Here is a 20,271-nt window from a genome sequence, read left to right as displayed (position 1 = left end):
GGTTGAGAGATATAGGCACAAAGGCAACCAATTTACCACTTTTGCTTTTAAAATGGCAAATCAATCACTGCAAAAAGAATGCCATCAGTGCGTAAAATGCTTTTAAAGTATGAAATAATTACAAGAAGCTCAGTCAAATGTTTCTGTTCAGAGTGTTTCAGATTATTCTTTTAAAGTTGGCTTTGACAAAGTAGCAAAATAGAAAACAGCTATTCTGGTTGGATGAGCAAACATTGTGTTTGCTCGAGCTAAAACGACTGGATTTTACCCAATAGGACACAAGAACCGAAGATACTGAGGCAAAGTGTAGGATAAAGCATACGGGTAAACACCAAAATCCCATTATCTCTCAAAAGAATAAAAATACTGAGATAAAAGTGCAAGTGCATCTGAAAAGATACCAAATATTCATGCTACATGTACAAGTGCTAGGACTCCAATAACGTCTTAAGGCAAGAAGATATTTTTTTGTTGCTCACAATACCTGCTTGACTGCTGTTTCCTGGAAAGAAATAATAATAAAAAAAAAAAAATACTAATACACTGACTGTGTACAATAACAACAAAAAAAAGACTTAATTAACTACTGTATATCCACAACAATTTCAAATAAATGCAACCAAAAAATAAAAATCCTGATAAGCATATCTTCAAAATAAAATGTACAAAAATATTTGTTTTGCCAGTTAAAATGATAAATGCAGTGTAAGTTCATTTCAGCACTGCATATTCACAGCACTCCATAATAAACTGGCATTTAAAAAAAAACAAAAAAAAAAAACAAGCGCTGCTAAGGCACCTCGGCCAGGCAGGGTGAGGATACAGTGATGAGGGTTAATGTTGCAGTCAGCTGGGAGACACCTCAGTGGGTATGACTGAAGGAAGGTGGAAGGATGAGCACGAGTCTCTGCGGTGCAGGAGCTTAAAGAGCAGCTCTTCTTTCTCCTGGCTGAGCTTCTGGTTCTGTAGAGAACGTTTCTCTAGCGCCTCCTGCAGCTCATTTTGCTCCTTGGACAGTTGTCTGAAAGAGGACCATAAGGTTTTTGGTGTCTATACATCACACACGTGCTGAATTTCCATCGACACAAATGATTTTTATACTGTACAAACTATAGAAATGTATTAAAAGATAACAAAAAAAGATTTTTTCTTACGGGGAGCAAAAAAAAATAAATATCCCCACAACATGGAGTGTACATGAACCACACATACAATTTAACAGAATTAAAAATAAAATTCGAACTCATAATTGGCAAATCATGTAAATAGCAAGAGAAATGTGCATAAAAACGTCTAAAACGCCAGGTGGCGCCACAAACAAATAATTGAGCTACCAAATGTTCAATCCAGTGCAAGAATAAAATTATATCAGCAAAGTAACACAAAAATTAACACACACGCGCACAAAAAATAAAAAATAAAAAAAAAAATATATATATATAATTATATGGCGTGTCCATTCCGTCTACATGGAGTCTTCTTAAGTCCTTAAAAAAATTGCTGAGATGATGCATTCAATTTTTGTATAACTTAATAAGCAAACAGAATTGCTAAAATTCTTGTCATTGGCTGGAAAAACAAATAGTCCTGCCCCCAACATTGTTGGACTGGGCAACAAGCAGAATGCTGTTTTGATAGCACAACAGAAGCAGAGTGTTTTTAAGAGGATAAACTTAAAATAATTACATATTTACAGTATAACTTGTCAAACTTTTTCCACAAGGAAAAAAAGCACAATTTTTTCTTTCAATATTTTAAGGTGCATCATAATGCCATTTTTAAGGTTATCATTTAGTTTTGGAGGTCTACTACAATAGGTTTACACCCGCCCAAGGTGAAAAAACACTTTAATTTTCACCTCTCTTCTCAGTCTCTCAAATGATTCGATACAGGACTCGGTTTCTCTAAACCCCTCCTTTCTGAGAGCCAACTCCACTCGGATTGGTCAGGCGGTCCAATCTGTTGCGATTTTCAAATCAAGCGGCGTGTTATCTATACGCATTTTGAGCTATCCGCGTGCATGTCCACGGCAAAACGAACCGGCATCTTTTGCGTGTACGTCTACACCGTTAAATGTCGGAGTGATTCCGCGTGTCTGTACACACCGTTAAATGTCCGAGCGAAACGAAGCAAAATGTAGATCTACATCTGGGGAGCGATTTTTTTTTTCCAAGGATGGTAGGGGAAGACTCATAGATGTTATTAACCCCAGTGACGGGTAGGTCATATATTTATATATACAGTAATATAACGTTAAGTCAACGGCATTGATAAACACTCTGAAAGGCGATTATGCGTGTTGATAGCACGCCAAAAATGGAAATACCAATTGCTATGTGTCATACATACGCCATTTCATGAGATCAGTCTGCTCTTCAGGCAGTTCGGGATCGATTCGTTCTTTTGGGAGACAATAACTCCCTTTATCTGCACATTTAAATCATTGAAACTTTGAAGACCTTTACAATCACAAACACCACAGGAAATGTAATATCTGAAAAAGCATAACAAAATCACTTAAAATACTCGGCCTATTATAATAGATGGTAAAGAGACGTAAACCTACTGTATGAGGCTCTGGTAGTTTTCTATCCGGACCCTGTAGTCCTCATTCTGCTGGAGAACATGCAGGAGCTGATCCTCTAATGAGAGATTCTTCTCTACCTGACAATCAGTACAAAACAAGCAGCGGAAAGTTAGTGAAACTTGTATCAAGGTTTTGGCCTCAGTTGGAATCTTCTGCATTTCTATTTGCAAACAAATAGGTCAATTTGCCATATTCAAATAGACAACATGAATACACAAATTATGTACACCTGCTCTCATTTTTGTACATTACCAAGAGAGAGTATAAAGCTTTAACAAGATGGATGTAATCAATTGTTTTAGATGGGGAATAAAATGAAAAAAATTAAAGAACCTGCGATTTAAAACTGCATATTAATCTGGTCTAAATTGGTCTCTGTATACATGATGGTTACAGCCTTCCCCTCTAATTAGATATCAGTAAAAGTTACCAGTGTTTCCATCTGCAGCAGCTTGTTCCCCTGGTCCTGTAACCGCTCAAGCTTCATTTCAATGACAAATAACAGGCTCTCCTGCTCCTGCTCCCAGAATTCACCAGGGCTGCCATGAGTCTGGGATGAAAACACAGATGCAGCTAAATACTAGAGCTATCTGAAGCATGCTTTGACAATAGATCTCCATTCTCATAACAAACCTCAATATTTCTCTGAAGGTCTCTCTTGAGTGTGGACTCCTCCGCTCTGCGCTTTAACTCGTTGAACAGCTTCAGCTCTGATGTCAGCCCTTCAATCTGATCCTGAGTTCATAGAAAGTTCAGACCAATCATTTCAAAGTCAAGTCTGGCATGACATGGGGAGTCTATTACATCAGTTCTCAGTCAAATGAATTAAGGCAAATCAGAGAAGTGATGTTACAAATAGACATGCTTCACCTTCAAAGCATTCTCAGCTGCTGCATGCGACTCATTTAAAACCTTCTTCTCTTCATCGTGTAATCTCTGTAGCTCTGCAAAGCAAATTAATGAATATTGCTATAATGTGTTTGACAAAGTGACTTGGTACTTCACATATGCATTAAATTTTGTGTCAGTACATGACATGTGTTGTTAGCATTCCATGTGCAGCCAACCTTCAGTTGTGCTCTGATGCCGTTCTAGGGTGCTGCTCATCTGTTTTTCATGGAGATCATTTAGATCAGCGGTTATCTCAGTCTTTACCTGTTAACACAAGACATCATGCATTTATTTATTTACTATTTAATGCCATTTAAGCAGCAAAGGCTTTTTTTCATGGCAAATTCAGAGTAGCAGAAATTAAAATAATCAGAAGAAGAAAATGTCAATAAATAAAGAATTATACGCAATAACAATATTATCACCCTGTCTGGGTTTATTCTGCGATAACAATCGTCTGGATGTACATTATACCTTACTTAATACACTTTACCAAATTAAAATAAATAATAATAAAAAATAAATAAATAAATAATTAATTGACTAAAATCACACACACAACACAGTCAAACATTTGAACAAACTTGAACGATTTCTCATGAAAATGTTATTACTTTGTTAAATAAATAAATAAATAAATAATAAATAAAACCTGCCCCAGTAAAAAAAAAAAAAAAAAAATTAAAAATGCCCCAGTAAAAAATTATTTCCAAAATTAAATGGATAGTGAAGGAAACGAAGCGAACAAGCATGCATGTGACCTCTTTCGGTTTTGAAAAGCATCCCAGGATGTACCTTTTTTTATTTTTTTTTTATTTATTTATTTTTTTAGATAACAGACAATTAGCAGAGCTATACATTTATAATTATTTCACGTTGTATAGTAAAAAAAATAAAAACAAAAAAAAAACTTGAACTATTATTGTATAGTCTGCACGTTAAGATCACATTAATAAAACATTTTATTAGGTTAGCTATTTGAACTTCTGAAGAAAGTAAGCTAAATCGGACAAAACCTTATTCGGATGCCTTTCATTTAGTGTTTATATAGCAGTTTGTGAACGTAAAAGTTTCGTAAAGTTTCAACGATCAAAATGCAGATAAATGGAGTCTCAATACACTTATTGTCTCCCAAAACAAAGAACGGATTCTGAACTGCCTAAAGCGAGTCGTCAGTAATTTCAGTCTCACTTCCTGCACAAACCTATGTAGGTTTGTAAGAAATCACCATTATACCAGCCTATGGTCTTCACTGTCCATGAACGACATCAACTTTGACCCGCAAACACTGTGGTTGTAGCTGAGGCCTGGAAGAGTTTGGTTCATTTTGTCGACATATATCAAGAAGACGCTGTTTTCTACGCTGTGAAAGCAAATGCAGTTTGCATGGATGAGGACTCCAGCTCGAATTAATACAGTAAACCAACATCATCGTTGCGTAATCATAATTCTTTTGATGCAATCACAACAGGAGAAAATTGAGACAATGTTTTTTTCCCTTAGATGCATGTAACCCTATTGTAGGAGACCTCCAACACAAAATTAGAAACCTTAAAAATAGCACAATAGGGCTACTGTTTTAAATTGTAAAAAAATGCAGATAGTTTTCTGTTAGGGTATGGGTTTGATTTATAGTATTTTTAAAAAGCTGTTTATTAAAAACAATACAAATCTATGTAATGTCCCCATTTAAATAGCTAAGTAAATATGCGTGTGTAAATAACAAGTCTACAGGGTTTTAGACCAAATACATTCTTGGTGAAAGGTAAAAAAATAAAATAAATAATAATCTTTTGTTTTCCTCGGTTAAAACAAGCAATGTTCTACAGTGTTTAAACACACAAGTCCTCTTTACAAGGCAATGAATAACATCGCTCCCTGCAAACAGGTTTAGCTTTGTTGGTCAGAGGTTAGCACAAGGACAGATGTACCGCAGCACACATTCCCAAGCCCTGTACAGACAATCAGAACAACTGCGCAGAAACAGCCATGGTCCCAATCATGTTGTAATGGAAAAGCACGTCTTGTTTATTACTGTTGACAGATTCATAATGTATAAGCTGCTGACATAATCTGGGATCAGAGTAGTCGTCTTTCTCGACTGGCTAGATGAAGCTGCATGAACTTGCTACGAGAGTTCCATTCACAAGACAAAAAGAAAAGGCTTTCAATATGAAGAGCTTTTATTTACACCCTACCTTCTCTGTAATGCTGTGGACTAAAGTGCAAATGTCTCCAGGACGGTCCTTGAGGAGCTGCTCTCTCTCCTGGTCTCCTGAAGCAGTCAAAACTGCATGTAGTACCTTTAGCTGCCACTCATAAGTCTCCAACTGATTCTCCAAACCAGAGCGTTGCTCCTCAGAAGAGTGTGTAACTAGGGGAGAACAATTGAACACTAGATTGTTTGCTCAACGGTACATCTGAAACAATATATCCATGAGCGCAAGCCAAGATCGCCCACGGCCAGCAACACAAGAATATTAACAGGTCCCTGCAACCTAACATCAGCACTTCCAAAGCCTGGCTCTGCCTAAAACAACACACTTCACAAAGGGATCATGGGACATTCAAAGGGCTCTGAATCATTCGCATGAAAAGCACACATTAATAGATAATAACCATAGCATGTGCATCATGCACATGTTCACATGACACGAATGGGAGAAAGCACTTACCACTTGCATCTTGAAGTTTGATGTCCTTTATGTGATTCTCACCTTCTTGAGCTTTATTTTTTTTCTAAATGAAGAGAGAGAGAGAGAGAGAAAAAAAAAAGTTTGATTTATTGCATTGAAGCTAACGGCAGAAGACACAGGATTAATGATTCAAAAACTAGCTGACAAGTTGGATCTACATGTGCAACGCTTTCACAAGCGTCTTATAAATTGATATTTGTTGCATTCCAAAGCAGTCTTACATTACTGGTGAGATATGCACTCAAGATTGCACAAGCATGACATCATCGACAAATCACTTGCAGTAGTACAGCTCACTTTGAAAACTTGACTTGTATTTCTCAATAGGTGGGACGACTGAAATCATAATTTTCATTTCTAAATGAAAAACATTTTAACAAATTTATACAAGACAAGACCGCTGCCTATTCTATATAACCGTTAACAAGAACAAAAACAGATTAACAAAAAATTAAAATCCCACATATTTACAACCGTTCAAAAGTTGGGGGTGGGTAAGAATGTTTTTTTGTTTTTTTCCAAAGAAGTCTCACAGGTTATTTGAAAATATTTAAAATGTATAAATAAAATTTCAAATAATTATACAATTTAAACATAAAAGTACAGTAAAACCAGTAACATTATTATAATTTTAAATATGTATTCCTGTGATGCAAAGCTGAATTTTCAGCATGATTAGTTCAGTCCTTGATTCATCAGAGATCATAAGCTGCTCAGTCTTCAAGAAACATTTCTTATTATCATAAATGTCGAAAACAGTTGTGATGCTTAATGATAAACAGCATTTATTCGAAATAGAAAGCTGTATTATTATAAAATGGTTTTACGGTCACTTGGCTTGCTGAATCATTTATTTATATCTCTTACGGACCCAAGACTTGTTTGAATGGTCCTGGTGTAAATCCAAAGTCGATATGAAGCTAAGGTAGAAGACAACACAATATAACTTCTCAACAGGATAGCTTTCATTTAGCTGAAAATTTGACCACACTTATTGTTTGGTTTATTATCACTGCGGGAATACATATTTTTAACAAATCTACATTGTTAGCGCTATTTAAATGAAGATGACTTGACTTGACTATTAGCATGCTCTCCACACATTTCACAAGCACTGAAATTCAAAAAAGAACGCTTTCATATAATTAATCATAAAAAGATAGCGAATCGCTATGATATCCTTTGACTAATTTTAAAGGAATTAATCCTTTGACAAGTACATGAGCGAACATGCAGATCTGCGTCAGCGCTGCCGCTTTCGTGTATACTGTAACTATAAAACAGCTTCACAAAGTCCTTGCAAACACACAGTTTTATTATTTCTGTGTTCCAAGAATTCAAATTGCATTTTGCGATAATAAATCAATTGCATCATTATGCCAGTAGGTGACGACAAACAACTGTTAAAAATGGATGTCATCAAATCATTATTTCAAGAGATTCATTAAGTCTTTTTATGAGCGAGTCATTGTATCATTCACTCAAACTAATTAAATTGTTTTTTTTTTTTTGATTATCTTTTCAGAATCATGTTCTCAATTAAAAAAAAATAAATAAATAAAAAATTCCAGAAAGGTGCAGCTCTACATCCCAGTGTGAATGTTTGACGTTCACAGGTGATTTAATGGTTTGGAGCTTACGTGCCAAATGTCTGCAGAGATAAAGCCTACACACACAGCCTCAAAACACTCAAAAGTGCAAAATGTCTCTCCACCAAGAGCAAAATCTCCTGACTTCAGATTAAAGAAGTGCTTCTTAACACTGTCTCTGGAGCTTTTTACACAAAAACCCCCCAAAACAAATACGATTTGAGAGCTGCACCGAAGACTATCAGTGAATCTCTTAACTCGTACAAAGCAAGTCACATAACTTCAGTATGACTTGTAACTATTTTTATCATGATTTTGGGGGCTTGATGACCCCATGTAACCTTTTGTCATATTGAAAAGAGCAGCTAAACTTCACCATTTTGTTCTGCATATAATACAAACATAACACACTATTCGTCTAAGCCAACACCCTCAGTCGACAAGAACAACAAATTAGAGTTAATCTCTACTGAGAGATTCTCTCTGCCATGTGAGATGGTTTAAATGAGAATTCAGAAATAAAAGCAAGAAAAGAAACAGCTTTCATCTCATAATTCAGTAATCCACACAACAACGCTGTTATGTATTTGCTGGCTCTCTGTGGCAGGGAACCAAATGTTCTGGAACTTTAATGAACCCTTGGCTTTATTACACTTCACCGTCATGTGGTTATGTGCTTTTGATGCAACTCCAATACAGTCTTTAATAGTGAGTGTAAAGATTTCTGTTATTAAGTCTTCAGAGACTTTTCACACTTCTCCAGTTGTCCATGTCAAATATACAGACACATGGCTATGTGATTAACAGGACCAAAGGAACTCTGTCTGTTTATAGGTCACATTAAAACTTGCAGTGAGAAATTTGGGACCCTGTGTCTGTTGCATTCGAGTCCAGTGAATCAAAATCCTTCAGCAATCTGGGCTAATGAAAGCTTGACCCTGTCACTATCAAAGCCAGATTTCCCCTGAATGTTTAAAGGCCTCAAGAATGCAAGGATTTTTCTCTCATTTTTAAAGCGTGAATGAGGCAAGTTATGAAATGAAACATAAAAAACGCAATTGATGCTTTTTTTCCTTTTCTATGATAGACATGTTTTCAAAATGTCCCAATCAAATTCTTAAAAAGATAGTTTGTAATAAAACAAGTAGTAGCCTATTAAAACATATTTCTTAAAAATCGTTTCGAAAATACTGACTAAGCTGTGTACACAAGTATATTTATTAACACTATTAAATCAATAATATTTGCAGAAAAGTTAATGGTAAATGTTTAAAATACAAATTCGTACATCCTGAATTGGTATTGACCGAAATGCGGAAGAATTTAAAGCTGAGCAAAGAGATAACACTCAAATGTACGATAGCACACCTTAAATTGGTCATAACGGATGTCAGCAGCACATTTTAAACAACAGTGCTGAACTCGTCATCTGTGTCTCATTAAAAACTTCACAAGTCGACAAACTAACGTGAGAGGTTTCGCATCGACTAACGCATTAGAGAGGAAGTAACAAGTGATTTGAGAGAACAAAACAAGACTGGCTCCCATAAACAAATACATTTACACGTGGTGTATTTGCAACATCTCTAACGTTGCTGCGGGTCTCGTTGTAAACTGGCTTTTTTTTTTTTAATACTAAAACGGACTAACTTACCCTTTTCCGGGGGACCTGGCCACAATTTTTGCTGTAGTGACAACCCATACTCCACTGCCTCGTCTCTATTTTCAACCCCGTTTTCGATAGTAAGTTTTTGTCTGTGTGCAGCAGTTCAAATATGAGCTCAGCTCTCATTGATCCGCTCGAATAGGCTGAGGCTGGGACCGAGGGGCGGGAACTGCAGGGTCAGGGCTGCGTTACAAAAACGCAGGCTACATTTACAACTTTACGCCGAGACAAGCGGGAAATTGGTGAATCCGAGCACGTAAACTGATGTCACCACAGCTTCCTCGAATCTACCCAAAGTGCAAATGGCTTTGAAAAAAAAAAAAAAAAAAAAGAGAGAGAGAGAGAGAGAGAGAGACAGAGAGAAAAAGAAGATTCCTTAAAGTCCATGAAATAATTTGTTTTAATAGAATATGACAGTATTTATTATAAATGATTTATCATTATTAATTATTTTTAAAATTCATCTATTGCAGCAACATCTTCTCTGATGGCGCGAGGTTCAACAAGGTGCTGAAAGCATTCTTTAGAAATGTTGGCCCATATTGATAACACAGCATCTTGCAGTTGATGGAGATTTGTGGGATGCACATCCAGGGCACGAAGCTCCCGTTCCACCACATCCCAAAGATGCTCTATTAGGTTGAGATCTGGTGACTGTGAGGGCCATTTTAGTAGGCCTACAGTGAAATCATTGTCATGTTCAAGAAACCAATTTGAAATGATTCGAGCTTTGTGAAATTGTGCCTTATCCTGCTGGAAGTATAGCAATCAGAGGATGGTGGCCATAAAGGGATGGACATGGTCAGAAACAATGCTCAGGTATAGGCCCTGCCATTTAATCGATGCCCAAATTGGCACTAAGGGGCCTAAGTGCCAAGAAAACATCCCCCACACCATTACACCACCACCACCAGCCTGCACAGTGGTAAGGCATGATGGATCCATGTTCTCATTCTGTTTACGCCAAATTCTGACTCTACCATCTGAACGTCTCAACAGAAATCGATACTCGTCAGACCAGGGAACATTTTTCCAGTCTCCAACAGTCCAATTTTGGTGAGCTCATGCAAATTGTAGCCTCTTTTCCCTATTTGTAGTGGAGATAAGTGGTACCCGGTGGGGTCTTCTGCTGTTGTAGCCTATCTCCTCTGACCTCTAGCATTAATAAGTTAAATAAGATTCAACTATTTTTTAATTCAGTTTAATGTGATTTAAGTTAAATTCAAGTTGATTGTACTAAAAAAAAAATAAGCCAGCAACTTTTTTCACAGTGGAAAAATTAATCTCCAAATTAAAATGAGTTCTGACAGTAAAACAGCCATATTACAAAGCAAGTTTAATTGAGGAGAGTAAAAACAGTGATGGGATGGGTCAACAGAGAGAATTTTAAGTTGCACATAAGTGGCCATATTGTCACCCTGCTGCTTTAGAGGAATTGTTTAGAGAGACTGTCAAAACAGCAGTGATCCATAGTCAGTGGTGAGGTATGTGGATGCACATGCGGAATGTAAACATAACAAGGTTTATACTGGCTGCCAGTTGAGATTTCATCACCAATGTCAATTTAATGACAAATGAGTTAAACTTGAAGTTTTAATTTAGAAAAAGAGACAAATGGCTATTTAAACATTTCTACCAATCCGCCACCGCCTTTCACAACATAAAATATTGTTAAATGTTCAGTGGACAAAACATAAACCGACTGAGCTGATCACATTCACTGCCCTATATATGGCGTATACAGGATAGTGTCAGAGATGCATCTATTTTTGGCCTCTTGTTTGGTATATATTAAGCTCTAAAGCGATACGTCGACTTTGGATGATCTGGGTAATTTGAGACTTTCCTTTTTGTCAAAACTCTGTCTATTTATAGCAAGGTCTCAAATCTGTCATAAAAACGATAGAGCAGTTGTTGCTGAGAAGTGACAAACTTTCCATTGACAGACAGCTGCAGGGTCTCGGCAGCTTAGTGGTGACCGTAATAAAGCGAGTCGTCTGGTAGTTATCTACAGGAACAGAAACAGTAAAACAGTATGTTTGGATTTAACATAGGATTTGCCAAAGTTAACAGGTTTATCAAACATATGAGGTCAGGGTTTTAAGGGAGAACAATAACTAAAGCCAATTTCCTTAAACATTCATCACGACACACCTCTCATCCTGATTCCTTGGTATAAAATCCGACTAGTTTTGAAACCATGTTTGATAAATACATATATTTTTGTATTTTTGAGTCTGAATGTTTTCTGCATGGTAGTGTGCCACCCAGGAGTATATGCCACAGAGCTTTATGAACGTGCTTTGTGCCACAAAGCTCTTAAAAAAAACAAAAAACAGACGCAGCCTCTCAGTCAGCCAGGAGATAACATTCTTTCCATTGCTCCCCCTCCGACCCCAGGCATGGTGTAAGCCTCAAGGCCTCGGAAAAGTGTTTTCAGAGAGCGAAATAAAACTCAGAAGTCCTACTGAGAGTTCATGAGAGAGCTCTCAGTTAGGTTTAATTAAAAACCTTAAAACAACACACTATGATCACATACTTCCGATAGAGCTAAATTTCATAGATAAATTTGAGGTAATTTTAACAATTCACATGTCCGGATTTGTTTTTTTGTTTACAAGTGATGGTACATCCGAGTTAAGTGATCATTAAAAATGAAGAACATGGCTAGTCTTGCTCACAGTGGAAATCTGCTTTGGTTGGTATTCCACCTGGACATCTGGATTGAGGGCTCGAAAGACAGGCTGGAAAATCAGGAATGCAAACAATGTGTACAGGAGGAGAACAAACCTGGGTGAACATATACTGGTGAGACATGTACATCAGCATTATGAAATGTTGACTGTTTTTTCATTGCCATTCCTAAACACACCTTTTGCCCCGATTAGTCAATACTAGTTTCCAAAAAAAAAAAAAAAAACACCAACTAATGAAACAGATTTTGAAACACTAGGAACTACTTGCCGACTTTGTAAATGGTTACAGAGAAAAAACTGGCCACTTTGCACTGAACAACTGATGATCACACACTACCAGACATTCAAGTTGTTCTGAACGCAACACACTCAATCAGAAAAATGCGCCTTAATGTTAGGAAATGACAAATTAACACAATAATTTTTTTAAATTATTTTATATATATATATATTTCAGACAGCAGACAAAATAAATTCATACAAGTTTGGAACAACTTGATGGCGAGTAAATAATGACAGAATTTTAAGTCAAAGTCCTGATGGTCACAGGACAGACTGGATTTTTAGCAGCCAGATGATATCTTGATACCTGTCATGCATTTCCTAGCAATGAGGTACATTTTTTTCTTGAGTTTTTTGCATCCGGAACCAACTTGAAAGTCTGGTAGTGTATGATTCTCAGTCTTTTTTCTCTGTTACTCTGACGAATTGTTCAGGAAACAGAATCATACAGGAACCAGAGGCGATTACCAGAAGCGGCTGTTTCAAAACAGAAATAGCCATTCACTGCCATTATAAAACTGGGAAGGGCCAGGACATTTATTATTATTTATTTTTTTATAAAACTCCAATTGTATTTGTCTGAAAGAAGAATGTCATGTACACCTAGGATGACTAATAATGATGGTAAATCATGGTCTAATTTTCATTTTTGGGTGAACTATCCCTTTAAGAGCCAAATGACTTCCAGCAGGCTCTCTGTTTATGGCATTCTGTTCTGTTAACATTTGCCTCTTTTGTCACTTTCCCAAAAAAAAACAGGACCAGAGAAGACAGCTGTAGGACAGCAATTACTACATTTCATTGTGTTGGTAGTGTAGTATTGATATCACTGAGAAATTGACTTGAAGGCATCCCAGTTCTTTTTCAGAGTTTCCTAAAATTATCTGGAATCTGAAATGAGTCAGTCTGTCGGAGAGTGAAAAATCTGGGATGTAGGTACCAGTCGATGGCCAAACGTAGTCACCCTAAAACAGAGTGACATGTTAACTTTAACAATGCATAAAAGTTTGCTGCATGTGAAACTAGATGTTAAGTCAAACAGTCATACTCACAGCTTTGAGCGGGCAGATGCAGGGACTTATATGAACGCCAGGAGGACAGAGTCCTGTCATTGTCATAAAGAGCTGGACCAACTGGTTACAGGCATCAGGGTAATAACAACTTCCTAGGTCATCAACACAAGGTATTTTTACCCACGCACCATCAACTTCTCTTTCCAGTGTCAAGTTCACCTGAAACAAATAAAATGACGTCATCCAAATTATCTTATGAAGATACAAGGCACGGTGTTCAGCTGCTGAAATGTGGTCATACAGGTTTACCGGTCTCTTGTAATAGTCGTAAAGTACAAAAGTTTCAGACAATTGTGACACCAAGAGTTGGTTAAAGCTAGCTAATGGGGATGGGGTAGGCTACTTAATCAATTCAGAGGTTTATGGTAGCCTACCGTTATATTTAAAAATAAATAAATAAATAAATAAATATTGACAATTAGGCTGTATAAAATATGAAATCTATTGTATAAATTGAAAAAAGGAGGAAAAAATAGTATCAATACTATTTTTTATATAAAACAACAGTAATTGGTACATGATTGATCACAGTAGGCAATAAGAACATATTCTTAAGACAATATTACAACTTACAGGCAAAGGAGAGAGGAGATCTATTGATGTAGTGACCAATGCAGGTGCTAATATATATCCTGGTGAAGGAATTGGGTTTGGATACACATGTAGCGTCTTCACAGTTATGGGTGCATCTGGCTTTCCACAGTTGTCCCAGGAAAATTTCTTAAACTGATCATCAGTAAGTAACACAAAGCAGCACATTATAATACAAAGACCAATAAAGTAGGCTAATATCAAAACGGTCTGATTCCAATCTCAGGTTCTTACCTTCTTAAATGTAAAGCGTTTCCTGCTCGAGACATCCAGCACAAAACAGTTGAAAACGAATAACGCGATAAACACGGAAATGCAGCTCTTCATTTTGAACTTTTGTCTCACCGTTTGGTTAAATATCTAAGAGGTATGCGCCTATTTACTAACTTACAAGTTAGAGATAAGACACTCTGAAACACTTCACGTGGTTTTCACTGACAGATTATTAAGTGTGTCATGCGATTGTTATTACGTTACTGAAAAATGTTTTCGTGAAACTTTTTGCATTTATATATATATATAAAAACAATTATACAGCGACATCTACAGGCTGATTCACACCATGACAACCCTTTAAGAAACCTCCACAAAGATGACAACTGCAGCCATGACAGTAATAATAATAATAAAAACATTTACACCATTCACTCTAACAAACTGACTCTTTATCAAACATGTTCAGCTGAAAACATAGCGTTGCTAGGCTGTTTATGAAAATGATAATTTGCAGAAAACAAAAAAAAACAACATTAAAAGTATTTTTTTTTAAAGTTAAATCAAAATGTAAAGTATTTCAGACTTGAGAAAATGTAAAACAACTACTAAAAACTTGTTTGAATGTTTATTAAAAAAAATCCCTATTTATTAAACAAAAATCTGATTCAGCTATGATTTAACACTGAACTTCATTTGTACTAAAAGAACAAGAGCATAAATCATGAAAACAATCAGTTGTTAAAACATTCATGTTAATAAAAATAATAAAATAAAACCAGTGCAGTTTATCCAGTGCAGTTTTAAGTCTCAGATTTCAAACTTTGTCCAGTGGTTTGTGAAGCAATCTTATGTAGGGACATTTACAGTTTCTACCAAGTGTTAAGATTTTTTGAGGATTAAAAAAAAGAGAGAGAGAGAAAAAAAGGAGATAATGGATTTTTTTTCATTGTATGTTGGTTGTGTGTGCAAACACACCATATAAAAGTGAATTTTGCAAAAACAACTGAATGAGACTTCTAATTAGTTGAAAACAAATGCTCACATTCTAAAAAGTTATGAAAGTGAAATTTAGGTAAAAGTAGATGAATCACATTCCACCTTTAATCATGACATGTTTTCTCTTCTTACCCCTAACCAGTGTCATAGGACAGTAAATAATCTGCTTGATAGTGTTACATCGAGGAATGCAACGAGAAGCTGATTTTGAGGCATCCCAGTTCCTTCCCAGAGCTTCCTAAAACACCCTGTACTTTGTAATTGCCATTAGTCAGCCAGCCAGGCAGTTCAACGTCTGGTATGTAGATATCTGATGTAGGAAAAGAATAATCACCCTGGAAAAATAAAATATGAACAATGTTATGCCTCAAAAAATGCATGAACTTTTGCGTTCTTGCATGTTCAATAAAATCTTGTGAATCAGGAGACGCTCACAGCTTTGAACGGGCAGTGGCAGGGCAGGCCATATGTATGCAGAGGCTCGGGACAGTCCTGTCCTGGGGGGATGAGCTGATTGAGCAGGTCACAGATATCAGGATAATGACAACTTCCTATTTCATCCAGACATGGTATTTTCACCCACACACCAGCTACTTCTCTGTCCAACGTCACATTCACCTGAAACAGATAACAGAGTAAACATGTTATTAATGGAATAGTTCACTTAAAAATAAGAAAATTCTGTCAAACAAATTAAGATTTTGTTTTTATGAAATCTGAATGTTTTCTTACCCTCAATTGACAGTCTGTAGACACAACTACCACTTTAAAGCCCCAGAAAGGCCGTAAAGACATCATAAAAGTAATCCATGTGACTCCATTGGGTTAACTTCAATTTTATGAAGTCATGCGAATGCTTTGTTAGGGCAAAAAAAAAAGTTACTACTTTATTTACTAAATATTAATCTCTGTGTGGGTTCACGCAACAATGTTTACTCTCGCATCACATCACGTTGCTCACGTGAACGTGTCGGAGATAAATATTTTGTAAATAAAGTGGTAAATTATGTTTTTTTTATTATTTTGCGCAAACAAATCACTCGCGTTCCTTTATAAAATCTGGGTTAAACCTCACTACCTTTCTGAAACTGGTAGTTGCATTGGCTGTCAATGGAGGAACAGAAAGTTTTGTGAAGAAATTTGTGTTGTGAAGATGAACAAATGTCTTATGGGTTTGGGATGACATGAAGGTGAGTAATTAATGACAGAATTTTAATTTTTGGGTGAACTAGCCCTTTAAAACAATGCCTTGTGAAGAAACAAACTATCATGGAGGTTTAAAGCCTCTTGTGATAGTCACAAGAGTCACCAACAGAGGTTCCAGGCATAAAAATGTATTTCACTAGCAGTCATTAAGGCATAAACTAGGTCACAAGAATTGGCAGAAAACTCTGAACTGATTTCAGAAGTTTATGGTGCAAGGTAAATATATAAATATTTTTTAACGACTTTGTAGTATTTGGAGCATAACAAATCAGGAATTATGAAAATGAAGCTAAGATGTCAATTGTTAACCTTCATGTAAATTCGTCATCTGTAGTTATAAAAAATGCAGGGAAAAAAAAGATATTTATAGTTTTTTGACCCCTATGCACACTACTAGCTTACTAACAAATTAGTTTATGATCATTTAAATAGCCCTTTAAACAAAACATGCAATTCATATTTACTTAAATATGTTGTAAATAATATTACAAAGTGATTTTATTAAATTTATTTTATTGTGTATTAATATATATATTTATATATATATATATATATATATATATATGTATTTATTCCGGATTTGTTGCGATATGCTATGCATGTAGTAAAAAAAAAAAAAAAAAAAGGAAAAAAGTGGGTGTTTTTTCAACCTTAAAGTCTATAACTACTAATTTGGGTCAAACTGTTGTATATTATAACAATGCAGGAAATAATAGGCAGTGTAAAGTGTCATAGGGACATTATCTTTAATAAATGTTATTTTAAAAATATATAATAATGTCAATCACAAAACAATGCATACTAAATGTGGAGTTCCTCTTTCCACCAAAAAAACGTATTTTTTTTGTACCGCATGGAATCATGTTGTTAGCTTTTTTAACCAAGAAGAGGAAGTCCTATACAGAAAGTCTTGCTTTTAGAGATATTCACTGCAAACATGCAAATCTGGGTTTCAAGATGAATATCAACATAGATTAGTCTTTCTACAATCATATGTCCTAATAATCTGATTATAGAAAGACTAATCAATTTTAATATTTATCTTGAGACCCAGAATTGCATGTTTGCATTGATCTTGCTTACCGAGAGAGGAGATACCAGCTCTACTGACGTTGTGCCTGATGCTTCTGCTGTTAACTGTCCTGGAATGGGAATGGGATCTGGAGATATATGGAGTGTCTTCAATTGTGCAGGATCTTGGTCACCGCAGTTTTGCCAAGAAAACCCCCACACCTGTTCAAAAATAATAAAAACTAAGCAATGACAAATGAAAGAAAACGCAGTGTGATCCTGATAAGAATATTCCCCAATCTTACCGTGGCTAATTTAGGGATTTTCCTGCTGTGCAAGTGGCTCGAGCCTTCCAGCAAAAAACAGTTTGCAGCGAAAAGGACGATAAACACGGAAACAGAGCTTTTCATTTTGCACGGTATAAAGTCAAAAACAACAAGTAACTTTGGATTTTGTTTAACAAGAGAGCTTTACAAAATCACAAGCGATCATGACCGGAAACAGGTAACACTAACACGACGTAATTTAAAGGAACCTGACAGAACAACAATGAAATACGTTAAAGACCAATACAAGCTTCACTTCAGGAACTATATGTGTGTCATGTGAGTGTGTTATGTGAGTGTGTTGTGGTATGTTGTTTTGCCATGATGATTCTTTCCGCGTTTTATCCTGCGAAATAGAGTGTTACTGCGACCTCTAAAGGCAGGAGGAATAACAGCAGTCCGTTAGCAAACAGCAGAGATAAAACTTATGGTAACTTTTTAAGGACATTTTTTACACAATTCATTTTTAGTACTCACAGCTTTTGGCGTATAAAAATTGCCATGCAAACATTTTTGTAAACACCGAACAGATAGACCTATTTATGAAAACATTATGGTAACTTAAAGTAGGCTTAATATTTATCCTGAAAAGCACCTTATCACCTGCTTTCAACAAGTTCTGGCGAGTTTATCATTTTTAAGTAAATTATTTTGAGTTTGGCCTGCACAATGCATAATTTTAAAGGGATATAGTTTACCCATAAATAAAAATTGCTGTCATTATGTCGTTCAAACCCGTGAGACTTTCGTTCATGTTTGTAACACAATTGAAGAATGAAATCTGAAATATTTCTGTCCCTTCATTGACAACTGCACAACATACACAACCAATTGACACTTTAAATTAAAGAGTTCATGAACATATACATACAACTAATTATAAGAATTGAGCGGTTTAGTCCAAATATTCTAACACTATCATGATGACTGAATTATGCTTTCATTCACATATAAACATTCAACGCATCAGTTGTGATGAATGGAAGCGCATGTTCCTGTGCGACAGTGCGAGAAAATTAGGTAGGCCTACGTTATTTTAGTTATCTAGAAAAATGTAAAGCATACAGAATTAGCTGTCATGATTAGGCCTATGGTTCCATTTAGATTCATTGTGTTTTTAATTTGATTTGAGTTGAATATTTCCCTGTGCCCTATAGTTTGTTCCCATAGCATATAGTTTAATTCGTTCTCATTTCTGTTAATTATCTCATGTATTTATGTTGTCACATTGTCTGTTTTTTGTGTTCTAGTTCTGTTTATTGTGAGCACATGGTTTGTCATGTGTTTCATTTGTGCCATGTGCTCTCCTTTCTATTGTCTAGCTAGCCCACTCATCTTATTATCTGATTGATTATTAAATTTGTCCCACCTGTCCTTCTTGTTACTCTCCTTTGTTTGTCCCCATGTTTTTAGCTTCCCTGTGTTTATTGTCCTGTGCTGGTTTGTTTGTCCGAGTTGCCTGTTCCTTGTGTTTCCTTCCCGCTTGCTTGTAGTTTGTACTACCTTTTCTACCCGTCACTATTAAATTCACTGTGCATTTGAATCCTCGTCTCAGTTTTGACTATTCTGTGACACGTGACGTAACAAAACGTATGTTTGTTCTTGTTCCTGTAATGTTGGATGCAAATGAAAAACCTGCAGTACATGGCAATAGCAGAATTTATTAATGCTTTTTTGACATTTAAAAAAAAAAAAAAGTTTGGTAACACTTTAGAATGTGGTTCCTTCGTTAATAAGCTACACTAGAACCAACAAATAACACAATATTAACAATAGTAACTATTATTAACAAGAAACTCTGATTAACGAACTAGTAAGTAATAGCGCACAGATGAAAGTGGTACTTTACTATTAACTAATCAATAACTACTATTTTTTTAATACTTTGTTATTACATTGTTGCTACATGCCTTCTTTTGTTGTTGTTACTGTCTGTGGCCACAAGATGGTGAACTTGTATTTGTACTTCAGAGTCATGATGGCCCACTTCAGACGTTCTACTACCAACTATAATCAACGTTGCTACTAAATACCAACTAACTCTTTTTACAGTTTTAGTAGAATGTGAGTTTTGTTTCGGATTAGTAGATTAAGTTGACATGTACTTGCAAAGTTTTTTATAGTTAGTAGAATATCTAAAGTGGATCATCAAAATAAAGTGTTAACAGATATTAAGCAGACAGTCTAATAATCTAATGACTGGTAGTTGACATAGTTAAAGTTATAGTTAGTTTGTAGAATGTTTAAACTGGACTATCAAAATTAAGTGGACCATTTCTTGATATATAGCCAGCATTGCAGCAAAGCACACTTTTTAAAGCTGAATAGTTTTATGGGAGAAATTCCTGTACAAAAGTGCATCCTACAATCATTTTGTGAGCAATATGAGGCTATATAATTTTCTATGTCAGTATGTGTTTACATCTGTGAATCATGAAAGAGTGC

The 20,271-nt window shown here is 35.7% G+C and overlaps 3 protein-coding genes across 3 annotated transcripts; all 3 read right to left on the bottom strand.

The window, feature by feature from the left end:
- Positions 1–712: 712 nt before the first annotated feature.
- Positions 713–9,679, bottom strand: ccdc69 (coiled-coil domain containing 69). The gene is made up of 9 exons (XM_039680373.2): positions 9,418–9,679; positions 6,154–6,217; positions 5,677–5,852; positions 3,655–3,742; positions 3,458–3,531; positions 3,221–3,322; positions 3,018–3,137; positions 2,567–2,664; positions 713–1,021 (listed from the first exon to the last, which is right to left on the bottom strand). The coding sequence occupies exons 1-9, from the start codon at positions 9,553–9,555 to the stop codon at positions 847–849; spliced, it is 1,035 nt and encodes a 344-aa protein (XP_039536307.2). The 5' UTR covers positions 9,556–9,679; the 3' UTR covers positions 713–846.
- A 2,011-nt stretch (positions 9,680–11,690) lies between these two features.
- Positions 11,691–14,777, bottom strand: LOC120484938 (ganglioside GM2 activator). The gene is made up of 4 exons (XM_039680385.2): positions 14,306–14,777; positions 14,054–14,206; positions 13,460–13,639; positions 11,691–13,372 (listed from the first exon to the last, which is right to left on the bottom strand). Exons 1-4 carry the CDS (start codon positions 14,396–14,398, stop codon positions 13,199–13,201), a joined length of 600 nt encoding a protein of 199 aa, XP_039536319.2. The 5' UTR covers positions 14,399–14,777; the 3' UTR covers positions 11,691–13,198.
- A 122-nt stretch (positions 14,778–14,899) lies between these two features.
- gm2a (ganglioside GM2 activator) lies at positions 14,900–18,170 on the bottom strand. The gene is made up of 4 exons (XM_039680387.2): positions 17,806–18,170; positions 17,573–17,722; positions 15,719–15,901; positions 14,900–15,618 (listed from the first exon to the last, which is right to left on the bottom strand). Exons 1-4 carry the CDS (start codon positions 17,908–17,910, stop codon positions 15,460–15,462), a joined length of 597 nt encoding a protein of 198 aa, XP_039536321.2. The 5' UTR covers positions 17,911–18,170; the 3' UTR covers positions 14,900–15,459.
- Between the last annotated feature and the right edge of the window lie 2,101 nt (positions 18,171–20,271).

The sequence above is a fragment of the Pimephales promelas genome, chromosome 9 (genome assembly GCF_988280905.1).
Source record: "Pimephales promelas chromosome 9, fPimPro1.hap1.1, whole genome shotgun sequence".
NCBI classification, from domain to species: Eukaryota; Metazoa; Chordata; class Actinopteri; order Cypriniformes; family Leuciscidae; genus Pimephales; species Pimephales promelas.
This window is presented reverse-complemented; position numbering and strand designations above follow the sequence as displayed.

Coding starts and splice junctions, on each gene's coding strand:
- ccdc69 (XM_039680373.2), bottom strand. CDS start 9,555: ATGAGAGCTGAGCTCATATTTGAACTGCTGCACACAGACAAAAACTTA. Junction 5,853..6,153: donor CAAACTTCAAGATGCAAGTG/GTAAGTGCTTTC, acceptor GTTCTCCCCTAG/TTACACACTCTTCTGAGGAG. Junction 3,532..3,654: donor GCATCAGAGCACAACTGAAG/GTTGGCTGCACA, acceptor TTTGCTTTGCAG/AGCTACAGAGATTACACGAT.
- LOC120484938 (XM_039680385.2), bottom strand. CDS start 14,398: ATGAAGAGCTGCATTTCCGTGTTTATCGCGTTATTCGTTTTCAACTGT. Junction 14,207..14,305: donor AACGCTTTACATTTAAGAAG/GTAAGAACCTGA, acceptor ACTGATGATCAG/TTTAAGAAATTTTCCTGGGA. Junction 13,373..13,459: donor GCATCTGCCCGCTCAAAGCT/GTGAGTATGACT, acceptor ACTCTGTTTTAG/GGTGACTACGTTTGGCCATC.
- gm2a (XM_039680387.2), bottom strand. CDS start 17,910: ATGAAAAGCTCTGTTTCCGTGTTTATCGTCCTTTTCGCTGCAAACTGT. Junction 17,723..17,805: donor AAATCCCTAAATTAGCCACG/GTAAGATTGGGG, acceptor ATTTTTGAACAG/GTGTGGGGGTTTTCTTGGCA. Junction 15,619..15,718: donor GCCACTGCCCGTTCAAAGCT/GTGAGCGTCTCC, acceptor TTATTTTTCCAG/GGTGATTATTCTTTTCCTAC.